Below are 16,981 nucleotides of genomic sequence, written 5' to 3'. Positions count from 1 at the left end.
ATCCCCCATTTGCTTCCTAACACGACCGAAAAGCCTGCACCATGGTTATATGTAAAACACACTTACTGAAGAATTATATTCTTTACAGAACTCAGTTCAAAGTTACTCCTAGCTTCCAATAGGCTTGCTTCTCCCCATTTCACTGAGTCATAAAGTCCGGTTTCTGTCGAAAGTCAGTTCCCTCAGTCTTCTGAGAATCCCCAAATTGACTTCCAGCAGCAAGGCCTTCTCTGGCGTCTCCTGCCCCCCAGGGAGAATCTTCTGGTGTCCTTAAATTTCCACAGGTCATGTTCCTTTAACAGAGAACAGCCTTTCCCCCTACTTTTCACAGCAACTGCTGTTTTCCTGTGTATCTCTCTCTCTGACCAGGGTCTCTGAGTAGTAAGTCTGCACACAGCAAAGCCATCTGTTCCTTTCTGTCCAGGTGTGAAAGTCAGCGCTTTGACTTCAGTAGGACTTGACCTGGTCTCCATGGCAACCAGGTCACAGGCAGGCAGAATGAGTAGGGGATCGAAACCCCTTCTCCACTACTCCATTTTACCTTGAATTAAAAGAGACAATTTAAAACATAACTATCTTGCAATGTCTAGCAGTCATAACAATGTGCAATGCTGCACGTGAGTCATTGGAAAAAACTCTAGGTGTCAATGAGTTAAAATCACCTTTCATCACATCCTAGACTATCAGCAAAGAAGATTTTCATCTAATCTTAATACCTTTATCTTCTGGCTTACTTGTGCAATGAAAGGGGCCCAACCAAAGCTTTGGTAATGTCATGCCTACTTTTTTTTAAATGAAATAAGAGCATAAAGATATGGATTACATCTTATATTCTGTCCGGTTACGTACCTAATGGAAAATGAACCTATTTTTGGTTTGCTACCTTGTCTTGTTCGATTACTTTCAGTCCATTTTTCATAAAGACATAAAAATGCAAGTTGTGGTGAATGTGATATTATGGTAGCGGATATGCACAGCAAGTTTTCTATTTAACCAGCCATCGGTCACAGTATAATTTAACTAGATATTGGGCAATACATTGTGCACTTCAGGGGCCAAATTTTCATCTGGGTGCAGAGGCACAAATGGCCACACATGGTCCTTCTTTCTGAGAATTTCTTATTTTTCTCCCTCATTCCCAACCCTGCGCCATTTTTGTCTTGCCTTTTTGCACGTTGGGAATGCCTTGGGTAGAATATCCTGCTCTCTCCAGTGGTGAGCTTGGAGGTAGGAAGGGCACTTAATTAGGCAAGAGGTGGTGCATCCGAACCCCAGGCACCTCCTCACCTCTGCCAGAATTAGGTTCTAGGCAGGAAGGCCCATGGTCGACCTTCCTGCCCCGCTGCCAATTGAGATTCTTAAGTGACCAATTAATGACCACTTAAGGGTGTCATCCTGCTGGTACTGGTATTAACCCAGCTGCAGGCGAGCCAGTCACCAGACAGAATGCACGGCAGCTAAAACAGTACAGCTAGCTTGCTACCTCCTGGGGGTGGGGAAGTGGGGAAGGGGGGATGGGGGGAAGGAGGGGGAAGGGGAAATGAGGGGACCCTCGACCAAAGGAACTCACTGAGGTTGAGGGACTGGGCATCAGGCAGAGGGGCCCATTGTCAACCCTTTATCCTCTCTCCATGACCCCCACGCCGGCGTGCACCCATGTTATTTACCTATGGCCTGCGTTGTTCTGCGATTCTGGGACTCCAGTGCCTGTACTTGTGGCAGCAGCCATGGTTTTCCCAGTAATGCTACTGAGCCAAAGAGCTGCCAGCCTCTAATTGGCCGACAGTTCTTGGTAGGCAAGACTTCCAACCCTGGTGTCTTGATTCCAGGGGCAGGATTTTACGCGTCAGTGAGCGGGGGGGTGGGGTCTGCTCACCAACGCATAAAATGACGCGCGGCAACATCGGGGGGAACTCCCAATGTCACCACGCCCCATTTACATTTCCAGATAGGCTGGGGCGCAGCGAAATGAGCTGCGTGCCTGCCAATCTGCCAATGGCCAACTGAGACCATTGATAGAGTCAATTAAGTAATTAAAGGACCTGCCTGTCCAACCTTAAGGTTGGTGGGCAGGCCAGGAGCCCCGGCGCGAATTAGAAAAATCATGAATCCTCATCCACAGGCGGGATGGGGTTTCATGTAGGTTTTCAAAAACTTTGATAAAGTTTTTGTGAAAAGTATGGACATGTCCCAACTCATGTGACATTGTCACATGAGGGGACATGTTAGGGAAATTTTACTTTTCTATTTTTAGGTTTTTTACATTTTGAGCCGATCTCCCTGAGGCAGCACTTAGCCTCAGGGAGATGAGTGCACTCTTTCGTGTGCATGCGTGAAAGAATGCACTCTTGATTTTGGGATTTCCCCCCGCCCGCACAAGAAGCGCATAGCGCTTCTGTGCAGATGTCATGCTGGGCGGGCCTTAATTGGCCCACCCACATAAAATAGCACCGCGTCCCCAATCAGGGGCACCAATCGGAAGCACGCCTGTGCACGCCCACCCTTCAACTTTGCTCCCAACAAGGGGAAAATTCAGCCCCAGGGGAAGGCCCACCACTGGCCTCACCATCGCCTGATTGGCTTGTGGTTTGGCAGGCCATACCAAAAATAGGCAGTGCAGGTCTTCTGCCAGCACCCCTCAACAGGATTCTGCCCTAGTGTGCAAAACATATAACTGCCTCCACTAAGGTCAGGTTCCCCAATTTAAATGGGAACAAAAATCAGATTCCCTTCCACACACCATTTTCACCTGGTGGTAGAGGAATTTCAAAGCCCATTGAAAGCACACCAGGTTTCAGCATTTGTGAAAAAAAATGGAAAGCCTGCTGAGGAGTCAGAAACATTCTGAAAGGTAAGTGTAAAGTATTTTCACACCTTCAAATGTCACTATTGGGTGATGTATTGTAATGCTCTTGTATTTCTAATGCAGTGATTCATCCTAGGTATCTGTCCTTTAAAGATATGTTGACCTTGACCAACCTTGTGTATTTGTCCACATGCATTACAATGCTTTTCCAACGGAGAAAACACCCCAATGCAGTGATTTTTTTTTAAAAAGTGTCCTGCAAGCCTGTCCTGTCATCTTTTCTACTATGATTTAAATGGCTGTGCCTGGAAAACTGGTCTTGACACTTACAAAAAAATCTAACCACCTGTTTCCTTACATTGATTGACAAGCACTCTGCTTTGAAATTGAAATAAGCACCTGCAGCTCTTTCCTTCCCAGAGAGCAGCCTATTGTTTGGATAGCTGAGGCCATTATCAATGCTTGACTGAGTTTCAAGTGCTAATGGGTTTCAGCACAATAGGTGTTCCATTCATCTGAGAATGAATGGCAATTTCAATAAGTTGCAATAACAGATAGTCCCTTTGATGTGGTTTCTAGTTTCTTGACACAAGCTAAAAAGATTAAATGTATTGCAAGTTTTTTTTTCCAATTGGCAGAATGCATTTTTTGAGTATAAGTGATATGGAGGCTTTTGTCAGATGGTGATAAGTTTATTTTTTCCCAAGTAATGTAAAATATTTCCATTAATTTTGCATGGAATCTGAGGACTCCATATAATGCAAATTGGCTGAGTGGCATAAAGGTGGTATGAGGTGGCATGGGTGATCTGAGGGGGCATGGAGGATACATGGGGGCATAGAGTAGTCATGGGAGATCTGAGGGGGCATGGACTGGCAGAGGGGGTGGGTGGGGTGTGAGGGAGGCGAGGGTGAGTTCTAGGGGTCTATTAAGTGCTGTCGGAAGCTGGGATACTGTGTTAGAGATCCAACGTGGGCCTTCTATCCAGCCCACTTCCACACCCAGGCTCCTCACACATTTCAACACGGCTTGCAAACTGCACTGCAAACCCAACCCCAGTGCGAAAAGACACAAGTGGTGTGTGAGATTATATGTCGGGTGTGCAGTTTGCGAGCCGCAAAAGTGCACAGGGCGGATTTTCTCAAGACCAGAGGAAGGTTAGGCCACAGATTTTAAGGGATATGAAGTCCACTGACATGCGTACCAATTGTATTAAAAACAAAATAATATTTTGTGCAAAAGTAAAAAATGATTTGTAACCCTTACATTAATATTTCCTTAACTTAGGTGCTACTTGGCTCTAAATAAAATCTTGCGTCTGATCCCCCACTGTTAAACAAAGACCTGAAAAAAAAACTTCAAAGTAACACATTGTGCGGTTGATGAAGTCCACCAAATATAGCGATGGAGACCTGAGCGCCACATGAGTGCAGTCAACCATACCCTGCACCTGTGGGAACCTCGAGATCTGGGCGAATCCAATGGCCCTTGCATCCTGGCTGTCCCGGTCCCAGGTGAAATGCGCAAAGTTGTGTGCCATGGGGAAAATTTTCCCCCCGTTGCGGGGGAAGTGCAGGAGCAGGCACGGGCAGTGAGAGGCGCGCCATCATTTTACGTGGGCGGGCCAACTAAGGCCCGCCCAGCATGATGTCCACCAGGAAGCACTATGCGCTCCCTATGCGGGTGGGGTGGGATTCCCTCAGCCGGGAGTGCGCTCTTTCGCGCATGCGCACGAAAGAGCGCACAGATCCCCCTGAGGCAAAGTGCTGCCTCAGGGAGATTGGCTCGGAATTAAAATTTTTAATAGAAATAATAAAAAAATTTCCCTGACATGTCCCCTCATGTGACACTGTCACATGAGTTGGGACATGCCCATAACTTTTATTGAAAGATTTGTTAAAAATTTAAATACCCTCATGAAACCTCATTCCGCCCATGAATGAGGTTTCATGCTTTTTCCGAAGCCTGCCAGAGCTCCCAGCCTGCCCGCCAACCTTAAGGTTGGACGGGCAGGTCCATTAATTACCTAAATTAGTTTTTCAATGGCCTTAATAGGCCGTTGACAGGTTAGCGGGCGCACAGCTGACTTGGCCTGAAAATTGAAGTGACGCGGGGTGACGTTGGGAGTTCCATCCAACGTCATCCTGCGTCATTGCACGCATTGGTGAGCGGGCCCCGCCCCCGCTCGCCAACCGGAAGATCCTGCCTATTGAGAAGATGGCATCATGGATGCATTTGTGGGTGGCAGATTGTGAAATCGCACAGAGGTCGCCTGTGGAGCCCTGAAAGGAACCAACTGCATAGAAAGTGAGCACCGCGGTCACTTTCACAGCCACTGGCACTGGATGCCCTCCAATTACCCTTGGCACCAAGTCCTGCAGTAAGTGGCAGATGTGAGCCACCAGGTCCCTAGACATGCGCAGTCATCAGCGACACTGGCTCTTAGTCATCTGCAGGAATGGCAGGCAGTGTCTATAGACTCTGGGTGTCATGAGGCGCCGACCAACCACAGCTCACTGTCACTCCTGGGTAGCGTGTGTGGGAGCTCCTGCTGCCCCTTCTTCATGAGGTTACTGCTCCTGCCTTTGCGCGGCCAGGTGCCTCAGTCGCTCTCTCCTCCAACTCCTATGGTCTCTGTGGGCCATCAGGCATACAGCTAGGTCACCAGGATCCATGATCCTGATGTGGTCCTCCTTCAGCATGAAAGAGGGAGAGAGACATGGGACATGATTTTCTGTTTGCTGGGCGGGCAGGCCCGACCCAATCTCTGGCGGGCGGGGCGCCAATCCCCGCCAGAGAAGTGGACCCCGCCGCCATTTTATGTGGGCGGGCCAATTAAGGCCCGTCCAGCGTGACATCCGGCGGGAAGCGCTATGTGCTTCCTATGTGAGTGGGGGATTCCCCAAAAGTGAGAGTGCGCTCTTTCGCGCATGCGCACGAAAGAGTGCACATCTCCCTGAGGCTAAGTGCTGCCTCAGGGAGGTCACTGACACTTTTAAAAACATTAAAAATTAGAAATTTTTAAAAATCCTTAACAAGTCTCCCTCATGTGATAATGTCACACGAGATGGGACATGTTCATAAATTACACTAAAACTTTATTAAACTGTTCAAAACCCGACATGAAACCTCCCCGCCGGTGGATGAGGTTTCATGTTTTCTCTATTTGCGGCCAGGGCTCCTGGCCTGCCCGCCAACCTTAAGGTTGAACGGGCAGATCCTTTAATTGTTTCAATGATCTTGTCAACGGCCTCAAGTGGCCATTGACAGGGCGGCGGGCCCGCAGCTGATTTTGCTGTGTCCTGCCTTCCTGAAAATTTAAATGGGCCAGGATGACGTCGGGGGTCCCGCCCGACATCATCCCGCGTCATTTTACGTGTCGGCGAGCGGGCCCCGCCCCCTGCTCACCGACGGCAAAATTCTGCCCATGGTTACAATGGCTGTACTTAGCACCTTTCCTGGCCCTGTATGACTGCCCCATAATGCTTCCCGGAGAGTGCTGGTCACCCCTAGGATGGCCAGAGATGAATGTGCTGCATGGCTGCCCTGCCACCCTGTGACATAGGGCACGCTGGTCCAAACCAGGATGCTGAGATTACAAGGGGCTGTGAGCGCCTCCAACAGTGACAGCTCCATGGCCAGCGTTGGCGAGGAGATCGTACAACGTGTGCAGCCAACTGCTCCACGGTCCAACAAAGTAGTGGTGGACTCGAGGTCTGTGCCAGTGGGGTGGGTGTGTGGGGGGTGGGAAGGTATGAAGTGGTTGGTGGCCCTTTGGTGCCAGTATGTTGCTCGCATGGGCGGGCAGGCTAGGAGCCCGACCCCAATCACATCACTGTGGCTGCGCCTGATCTCTCTCAGTTGCAGAGGCATGGTCAGTTTATACAGGTGTTCCTAATGCATGGTCATTTCCCTCACCTACCCTGTCCATGGGCGATTGCCTGTTCATGGAATGTAGTGCCAGGGCAGCACTTGCCCCCCCCACCTCAGCAATCGCCTCCGAAGCTGGCCACCATTTGCCTCCCCCCCCCCTCCCCCCCCCACCCCGCCCCCACCACCCCAGTGCCCCTGAGGCCTGTAAACAACAGGCAAGATGTGGAGAATGCTGCTACCCACTCATCTCAGTACCCCCAAAGGCCACCAAGTGCATGTCACCTGCGTGCTGTTGTGAAACACATCGGCGTACTTTCCCGCCGACGTGGACGGACAATCCAGCGGGGTTCCAAGAGCCTGGCGGGATGGCCTTTTAATTATATTGTGATGTATTACAATTAGCTCCCTGCCGACTGATGGTGGGAAATGCGGCCCGCTGTCGGCAGGCTGAGCAGGCGATCGCGACCTGCCTTCACGCCGTCATGAAGCAGATCCTGTCATATTTTCCATGCACGCCACCTATCATGCCCGCTGCCAGTGGGCTTGGAAAATTCTGCCCGTTAAGACCAACTTTGGGTAATCCAAGACAGCTTATTTTAATTTGTCTATAATCATATGCATACATGGTAGGTCTGATAAGACATTTTGGTTGTAATTTAGGCAAATTCCTGCCTAATCTTGTGTGCTTATAAAAGGCACAATCTATATTTTGTATTACTTTGTGAACTCAAATTTTAATGTATCATTTCATTCAGAATTATTATAACTGGTAATACTAATAATGGCAAAAGCATTTTAAAAATATGTCCATCTAATTATAATTAAAAATATTCTATATAATTGTCATTCAATTGTGAATATTATAAACGGATATACCTATTCAGCTATGGGGGACCTTGATTTCTTCTTTGTTACTGTGCTTAATACCTTTCAAGTTGCCTATCAACCTACATGGTAACAGGCATTTTGTGAAGTAACTCTTTCCTGTCACATCACCAAGCAGAATACATTTAAATCATTATGTCACTGAATAGGAATTCTGCATAAGCTTTTCTGCTGTTTGACTGTCTCCAAGCAGTTGTGTGAAAACATGAAATATAGGAATAGAGAGGATTGCTGAATCACAGAAAATAAAAAAAAGTTAAGTACCTTTTACCTTTTAAAGCATAATTAAAGAAGGTGAATAACAGTTCTTATTTTGAGATTTTCTTTCATACATTTTCTCAGTTGAACTCAGGAGTTGAAGGTCTAGAACCAAGAAACAGCAGACTAAGTTTAATTTCTGATCTCATGTGTTATTAATTTTCCTGTGCAGTTAAAGATAAAGAAGATGCTCGTGCAGATCCAGAGGCCCAACCAATGAAAGAAGAAACATTTGGAGAATATGGGTAAACATTTTTAAAGTTTTGAGGCTGATCAGAACAAATTCTTCTCCATTCATGTCCCATTTGTCTTTTATTTTGCCTCAGTAATGCATTACTTTGTTCATTTAATTTCAGCCATTCTGGCTTTGTTGCTGTAGTCTTGAACATTATTTACTAAATTCATATTTTTTTATGTTTTTCCTGTAAATCAAACTGCATGCCAAGATTTTATGAAGAAAGTTATTTTCATTCAAAATCCACTTAAATAGGGATATTGGTTATTTTTATTTTAGTGGCTTTGTAAATTAATAATCCATAGCATGTAGCTGAATAGGTTAAAATATTTTGCATTCCTTTAGCATTTTACTTTGGGCATGATAACCTCTTACACCTGGTTGCAATAATAAATTACTACATGAAGCATGTCCATGCTGGCTCTCTGCAAGAACGACTTCATTAGTCCTACTCCCTCACCCTTTCCTTGTAGCCCTGGAAATGTTTTCCCTTTAGATAATCAACCAATTCTCTTTTGAAAGCCATGATTGAATCTGCCTCCACAACACGCTTAGGCAGTGCATTCTAGATTCTAACAACTTGCTGCATCAAAAGATTTTTCCTCATGTTGCCTATGGATTTTTTCCCCATTCACCTTAAATCAGTGTCCTCTGGCTGTCAATCATTCCACCAACAGGAACAGTTTCTCCCTATCTACACTGTCCAGACCCCTCATGATTTTGAACACCTCCATCAAATTTTCTCTCAACCTTCGCTTTACTTTAGGGTAAAGCCTCAGCTTCTCCAATCTATCCATGTAACTGATGTCCCTCATCCCTGAAATTATTCTCGTAAATCTTTTCTAAACCCTCTTAAAAACCTTCTCATCCATCCTAAAGCATAGTGCCCAGAATTAGACACAATACTCCAGTTGAGGTCAAACCGGTGCTTTATAAAGGTTCCCCTTAACTTTCTTTCATTTGCACTCTATGCCTCTATTTATAAAGCCCAGGATCCCCATGTACCTCACTACCTGCTTTGTCAATCTACCCTGTCACCTTCAAAGATTTCTGCACCTGCACCCCTTTTAGAATTGTAATCTTTCTTTTATATTGTCTCTCCTACCACAATGTATCATTTCAAACTTTTCAGCATCAGAAGTAATCTGCTATGTGTCCACCCATTCCACCACCTTGTGTACGTCCTTGTGAAGTCTATCACTACCATCCTCATGCAGTTTTGTCTTATCTGCAAATTTTGAAATTGTGCCCTGTCGATCCAAGTCTACGGCATTAATATTAAGAAATAGCAGTGGTTTTGATATCAAACCCTGGGGGACCCCAGTGTATACCTTCCTCCAGGACAATAAACAACCGTTTACCACTACTTTCTGTTCCCTGTCACTCAGGCAACCTCACACCAATACTGCCACTATTCTTTTAAGCCCATCAGAGTTAAGTAAGTCGTATGGTGAATGGCCTAGATTTTGTGGTCACTGGTGAAGAAATGGCACAAACTGATGTATTTTTATTTCATATCTTCAACATTAATTATCTTCTGAAGGAGTCAGACTCCATTCTTGTAAAATTAATTTTTCAGGCCCAAATTGTTTGTTTGGCAGTAATTATCACTTATCATGCTGTTTAAAACTCACCTATCCCTAAATGCTGCAGCCCTAACTTTTTTCACTATTTTTAATGGGAATTATTGAGCGGGCACCCCAAGTTTGCATCATTGCATTGATTTCACTGTCAAGTCCATCAGTGAGGACTCCAACAATGCACCCTGTGGAGGAGTGAGATACCTCTGACAGCAACATTTTGGATCTGTATGTTTAACTGCACATAACTGGATACCAGATGTTACTGTAAAATTTATCTCATTATAAAGGTGAGCACAGTTAGCCTTCGTCATTGTTCTTATCTCAAAACCCAGCCTAGTGAGCTTTTACTAAGAGGAAATTGAACAATTTTTTTCCTTTAAAACCTTACTTTAAAACTGTAACTCAGTGACATTTTTTTCATTCTTCCATGTCACTGGCAAGGCCAGCATTTGTTACTCATCCCTGATTACCTTTGAGAAGGTAGTCATGAGCTGCCTTCCCCACAGTGCTGTCAGGAAGGGAGTTCCCGGATTTTGACCCACTGTCAGTGACGGAACAGTGATATCGTTCCAAGTCAGGTTGATGTGTGACTTTGAGGGGAACTTGCAGGTGGCAGTGTTCCCATGTGTCTGCTGCCTTTGTCCTTCTAGGTTGTAGACAGGTCATGGGTTGGAAGATACTGTTAAAGGAGGATTGCTGAGCTGCTGCATCTTGTAGATGGTGCACGCTGCTGTCACTGCACTGGTGGTGAAGGGAGTGAATGTTTAAGGTGGTCGGTGGGGTGAAAATTGAGCGGTCTGCTTGGTCCTGGATATTGAGTGACGTTGGAGCCTTATTCCTGTAGGCAAGTGGAAGCATTCCATCACAAACCTGATTTGTGCCTTTAGATGGTGGACAGGTTTTGCGGAGTCAGGAGATGAGTTACTCACTTCAGAGCTCCCAGCCTCTAACCTGCCCTTGTAGGCATAGTATTTATATGGCTGGTCCAGTTCAGTTTCTGGTTAATGTTAACCCCCAGGATTTTGATGGTGGCATTTCAGTGAAGGTATATTCGTTGAATGTCAAAGGGAGATGATTGGATTCTCTTTTGTTGGAGATGGTCATTGCAGTCCCGACACCTCCACCTCCTGGAAAATGTTTCGGGGGCGGAATGGATCCAAGGACCAGCATGCAGGCCCTGCGGTGCTATTTTTAGCACCCACTCATGCCCGTTCCTGCCCCTGGCAGAGGCTGAAAATCCAGCTCATGGTCTTTGCAGTTTATTTACTGGTACCAACATATTCACTCAGTGAATTATCCATCTGCTTAGGAAACCACTTTATTTCAGGGCTTTTTCCTATTTTGTACTTGACCAATGCATTATTAATGGCAAAAATCTGTACTTATTTGAGTATAGCCTGAGCAGATGAATTGTATTAAAAGGAAAACTTCAGTATTTTCTGCCAAATAGGTTTCATATTTGCTCTTTGTATATTCATACAAATGATCCTAAATTCATTTTGTTGCAATGCTCATTGAATTTCTATTTCAATTTGAATTCAGTTCATCATTATTTACTTGATACTGCTACAGTATTATATCACTGACTCTTAATTCAATCTCATAAGCTTCATAAATGAGTGAGGGTCTTTTAACTTTCTTTTGGATAATTAATTTGAACAGAGTCATCAGGATTTATGCATACATTTTCAATCATAAAATTTACTGGTGAGCACTTCAGATTATCTGAACCACATTTTAATAATTTTGATGATCAGTGGATTTAAAAATAAAATCATTTGATGGAAAGTACAACAGCAGGGTAGTTGAACAGGGAGGGAAATAAAAATTTTTGCTCCTTGTCGAATTTCCATTGTAAGTCAGGGCTGAGTACAATATTGACTAACTATTTTTGCGAACCATATTTCCCTGTAGAACAGACATTCTATCTGTTTAAATTTTCATGTTGTAGAGTTAGGACATCATCCTTCTTGTGGAATTTTTATATTCTCCTGAGTCAGTACTAGGTTTTGTCTTATCCTACCTTGATTGGTACATTGAGAACAGAAACCACCATCTTTCCCATTTTGTGCAATAAAATTTGGAACCCAGTTTGTTGCACATTTTTTTTATTCTTTCATGGTATGTGAGTGTTGCTGGCAAGGGCAGCATTTGTTGCCCATCCCTAATTGCCCTTGAACTCAGTGGCATGCGAGGCCATTTCAAGAAGGCAGTTAAGAGCCAACCACATTGCCATGGCTCTGGAGTTACACGTAGGCCAGACCGGGTAAGGATGGACATTAGTGAGCCAGATGGGTCTTTACTACAATCGATGTTAGTTGTCATGGTCACCATTACTGAGAGTAACTTTATGTTCCAGATTTATTAATTGAATTTAAATTCCACCAGTTGTCGTGGTAGGATTTAAACACATATTCTCAAAGCATTAACTTGGCATCTGGATTACCAGTCCATTGACATTACCACTATGCCACCAATTGCTTTATGTCAGTTTTTAAAATTCTGGATAGACCACATAATATCCGGTCAAATAAGACCATTGACTTCAATTAGTTTAATTAATTAAATAATAAGTGAAAACTGGAATTATTGTTTTTGTTTATCGATAGTCCTCCATAACCCTGACTTTTCATTGTAGTCCTGACCTGTGACTGCACAAATCAATTAAATTGCTCACTAAAAGTTGCATCTTTAATATTTGTCGACCTTGTAATGTCATGATGGCATCTCAGTTACAGTATAGAAGAAAAGGAAAATCAGTTGAACACGCCTAGTGATATTGATTCATACATTAAACAACTTAACAAATGTGACCTGACTAATATAGAAAAAAATGTGTTATTACTCAATCAAAGGTATGTAGTTAAAGTTGCTGTGGAAATGAAGATATAGAGGTAGAAATTGATATACATCATGCTGGATTTGCACATGCAAAATCAAGAGTAGGGAGACTAATTTTGGAAGCCAGTATCCTAACTGGCAATAGGCAAATTCTGAATGCCCAAGTGCCTGCTTAAAACAAGTATTCAGCTAATCAGGAGCTGAAAGCCTGATTGAGCACAACAGTGCCAAATTGGACAAAATCTGAACATAGCATGTTCCATTCCATTTTTGCAACTCTACTGCAAAATAATCAGTGGCCCCTTAAAGGAACTGCTGGAGTCTGCCGAAGACGCGACAACTTTGTTTTTTGTTTGCTTATCTGAATGTGGAACCAGGAGGAGCACTGCCAGCCTAGTGTGTTCACTCCTTTCCCATTCACCTCACCCTGCTCATCTGGATCCATCGAAAGACTGTTTCCAGTGTTTCAGATCAAATTAATCGCTTCCAAACACCCGATAGGCATCACATTTGTTAAATGCAAATTTGTCATACGGGGAAGATTTTAAAGATTGAAATCACTCAGCTTGTGGCCTGCCACAATGAAAGACTTGTGCTTACAGGATTACTTCTGACAGCTTGAAATCACAAAGCTGAGTGTCAATTTCAACTCTTTGGAGTTACTTTCAAGGGCTTTGAACTAACGTTCATCTTAACTCCTTGCTGGATCAGCCTTCACTGCAGCATGGAAGCAATCTGCAGCAGAAGGCTTGACCTCTGTTGAGAAACAGTAGAAGTAACGTCAGCAGCAGCACTAGCTGCCTTCTTCTGAACCACATGCTGCTCCACAAGGCAGAGGGGATAGACACAAAAATCCATCTATTTATGATGTGTCCGAGCAGCAGATTGTTGCTAACATCCCGAGCCTCCAGAGCAAGACCTCCTTCCCAGTGGAGCAGAGAGACACGCATTGTCAGTAGCTGTCAATGTGTCCATCGCTGGAGGGTCACCTCCCCCATCCCTGCCCCCCCACATCAGCCCCTGCAAGGAGAGAGTTGTGTGCCGGTATGCCTTATGTGAAGACGAAAGAGGGAAAGCATTTGTGGAGAGTGACTGTCAGGGTGAGAGATGAGGTGAGTGTTGGCTGTCCAGAAAGGAATGTGAGCAAGTGCCTGAAGAGAGAGGGCTGAGTGCAGCTGCAAGGTTTATTGTTCTGAAGAGTGCATTGTAGGGGGCTGGGAAAGTCAGAGGGTGGGGCTTGGCACCTGAGAGCATTATGTCACTCATCTTTCCTGCCCTCCTGAAGTCCTGGATCCTCTTGGTGTACTTTCTGTAGGCTGGAGGGACCAGACTTCTACTGCTGACTTCCTTGGCCTCTTTAATACATGTCTGTTTGGTTTGAGAGGCTTCTTGGGAAACATGACCTAACTTCGGCCCCTCAGACTGAGGGTGACCAATTGTCCCGTATTTTAATTGTCCTTTATATTGGCTGTTTATCCGTGTCACTTTAGGGACACCTTTTTTCCTGTATTTCTAGGACAGCCAGACTGACCCTGAGAGTCTCTAGGGTGAATTTGAGTGATTCAAATGGGACTTTGAGTGAGAGAGTAGGCCTGAAGAGGGATGAGGATGTTAAGACTCAATGCTAACCTTATTTGCTAAATAATCCTCAATGTGTTAAGAATTACAATGACAACCAATTTAAGATTGTCAGTCGGGCTCGCAATGTGGCACATTTGCATGTACTGGAAGCTACATATATTAATTCACAGGACTGTCATGAAGCTATAAATGTATATGTTATTGGAAATTGTTTTTTTTAAATAGAGGGCTAGTCTGTGGGTGTGTCTTAATTGGATTAAAGGCAGCTAGTCTGGGTGCTTTGATGTATACTAGTTTTGAGATGTAAGAGAGGTAGAGTGCATTTGCATTTTGTTGAATAGAGCATTTATGAAGGAGTGTGAAATCTGCCACCTAACTAGCAGAGACCAAGCAATGTTTATATTACTAATAAAATTGGTACTGTGAAAGGGGTTTTATTGTTAGAGGAGGTGGAGCTCAAGGGGCTGGTATACAATGAGAGAATTTACATTCAATGAGATGTGCATGGTATAACCGATAGCAGTTTTGTGTGTGCAGGGCAAAGACAATGTAAGACCAAAGCCTATAAGCCTACCAGTGTGTCTGCAAAGAAACCAAAGCGAAAGGAACCTCATTTTGAATTTGTAAAGTGAAAATGCTTTGCCTGGTGTCTGCTTAAAGTCTATGGTTTGCTGTTGCCTTAGTGGAGATTAGTTTGTTAAAAGTTATGATAGTAGTAATTTGTAGCCATGTGTATATATTTAACTTGTTTAAATTAATAAATGTCTTATGTAGTTTGATATAAAAACCTCTCAAGAACTGATGACCTGATTAAGACCATAAGACCATAAGATGTAGGAGCAGAAGTAGGCCATTCAGCCCATCGAGTCTGCTCCGCCATTCAATGAGATCATGACTATTCTGATAATCCTCAGCTCCACTTTCCGGCCTTTTCCCCATAACCCTTGATCCCCTTACTGATTAAAAATCTGTCCATCTCAGCCTTGAATATACTTAACGACCCAGCCTCTACAGCCATCTGCGGTAAAGAATTCCACAGATTGACTACCCTCTGAGAGAAGAAATTCCTCCTCATCTCTGTTTCAAATGGGTGCCCCTTTACTCTGAGATTATGCCCTCTGTTCCTAGACTCTCCCGCAAGGAGAAACAACCTCTCAGCATCTACCCTGTCAAGCCCCCTAAGAATCTTATATGTTTCAATCAGGTCACCTCTCATTCTTCAAAACTCCAAAGAGTACAGGCCCAACTGACTCAACCTCTCCCCATAAGAAAATGCCCCATTTCCGGGGTCAACCTAGTGAACCTCCCCTGGGCTGCATCCAATGGCAGTATATCTTTCCTTAGGTAAGGGCCCCAAAACTGTTCACAGTATTCTAGGTATAGTCCAACCAGTGCCTTGTATAGTTTTAGCAAGGCTTCCCTATTTTTATACTCCATTCCCTTTGAAATAAAGGCCAATATTCCATTTGCCTTACCTATTAACCGCTGAACTTGTATGCTAGCTTTTTGTGATTCATGCACGTGGACCCCCGAATCCCTCTGTGCTGCAGCTTTCTTCAGTCTTTCTCCATTTAAATAATATTCAGCTCCTCTATTCTTCCTGCCAAAGTGCATAACCTCACACTTTCCCACATTATATTCCATCTGCTACATTTTTGCCCACTCACTTAATCTGTCTATATCCCTCTGCAAACTCTGAATTTAGAGCGGCATCTCAAACATACCACTTAGAAATATAGGTTATGGCAGTTGTTCAAAGTTTCCCTCTGGGATTTTTAAATAACAGCTTTACCAATCGTTGTGTCATAACAAGGACCCTGTTCTTTGCAGACAGAAAGAACATATACACACATTGCGCTTGTTTCAGCTAAACAAGATAAGTGACAGCCATTCACTGACTCGTTCCTCAGGGCAATGCCTTGACCAATCAGACTGCCTGGTTTAAATTTCAAACGATGCCTGGCAGTTAACGGTCAGTCACAATCAATTGGTGCATTTTTCTTGGCAATGCCTCTGCCAATTAGAGTCCATTTGCCAGTCAGTCCACACTCTCTTCTAATATACTGTAAATTGATGTTTTTCCCCTTATATTTGTATTCTTGCAAAGTGTCCTAATGAGTGCAAGACGAAAAGCTTCCACTTTTTTCAGCAATAATCAAGTTCTGTACTACCAAACAACTATAAGCCCGATGTACTTAGATTTAAGTTAAGGAGAGGAAATCTGCCTTTAAACTGTCATAATATGCCACTAGTCAAACCTCCTTTCACAACACTGCAGTGAATATTTTATAGATTTTTAAAATTTTATAGATTTTAATAAGCCAGCCTTTATTGCCCATCTCTAATTGCCCTTCAGAGGGCATTTAAGAGTCAACTGCATTGTTGTGGGTCTGGAGTCACATGTAGGCCAGACCAGGTAAGGACAAGATTTCCTTCCCTGAAGGACATTAGTGAACCAGATAGGTTTTTACAACAATTGGCAATGGTTTCGTGGTCATCATCAGACTTCTAATTCCAGATATTTATTGAAATCAAATTTCACCATCTGCTTTGGTGGGATTCAAACCTGGGTCCCTGGAATACTAGTCAGTAACAATACCACTATGCCATCACCTCCCCTATTTGCATTATGTTATGACGTGGCAGGTGATATGTGCCAGGTGGGCCAAATCCACAAGGGAAACTTGGCCACACTATCACAACAGTTTTGCAATTTGTATTTATTACAAGAAGCTTTGTGCACTGAATTCAGAAGTAATGAGCCCACTAACATCTTTAGAGGTTTTAAAAACTAAATTAAAGCATTTATTAACAAAATAAAAGATTTCAAGCACATACATAATACTTAATATTATAACAAATCCTGGAATTCCTAATTAACCTGACTCCTAGCTACACACCCCCTTTAAGGCAACAGTC

At 43.9% G+C, this 16,981-nt stretch overlaps 1 protein-coding gene across 9 annotated transcripts in view; it reads left to right on the top strand.

Moving 5' to 3' along the window:
* The window catches only part of chl1b (cell adhesion molecule L1-like b), a 954,137-nt gene that overhangs the window by 920,291 nt on the left and 16,865 nt on the right, over positions 1 to 16,981 (top strand). For all 9 annotated transcript variants that reach the window (XM_078543741.1, XM_078543742.1, XM_078543744.1 and 6 more), the window contains one exon: positions 7,995 to 8,067. In XM_078543741.1, the coding sequence (XP_078399867.1) occupies positions 7,995 to 8,067 (73 nt within the window). The remainder of the gene's footprint in view (positions 1 to 7,994; positions 8,068 to 16,981) is intronic.

This window comes from Cetorhinus maximus, chromosome 6, assembly GCF_964194155.1.
Source record: "Cetorhinus maximus chromosome 6, sCetMax3.hap1.1, whole genome shotgun sequence".
NCBI classification, from domain to species: domain Eukaryota; kingdom Metazoa; phylum Chordata; class Chondrichthyes; order Lamniformes; family Cetorhinidae; genus Cetorhinus; species Cetorhinus maximus.
Note: the sequence above shows the minus strand (reverse complement) of the source record. Positions and strands in the feature narration are given on the sequence as shown.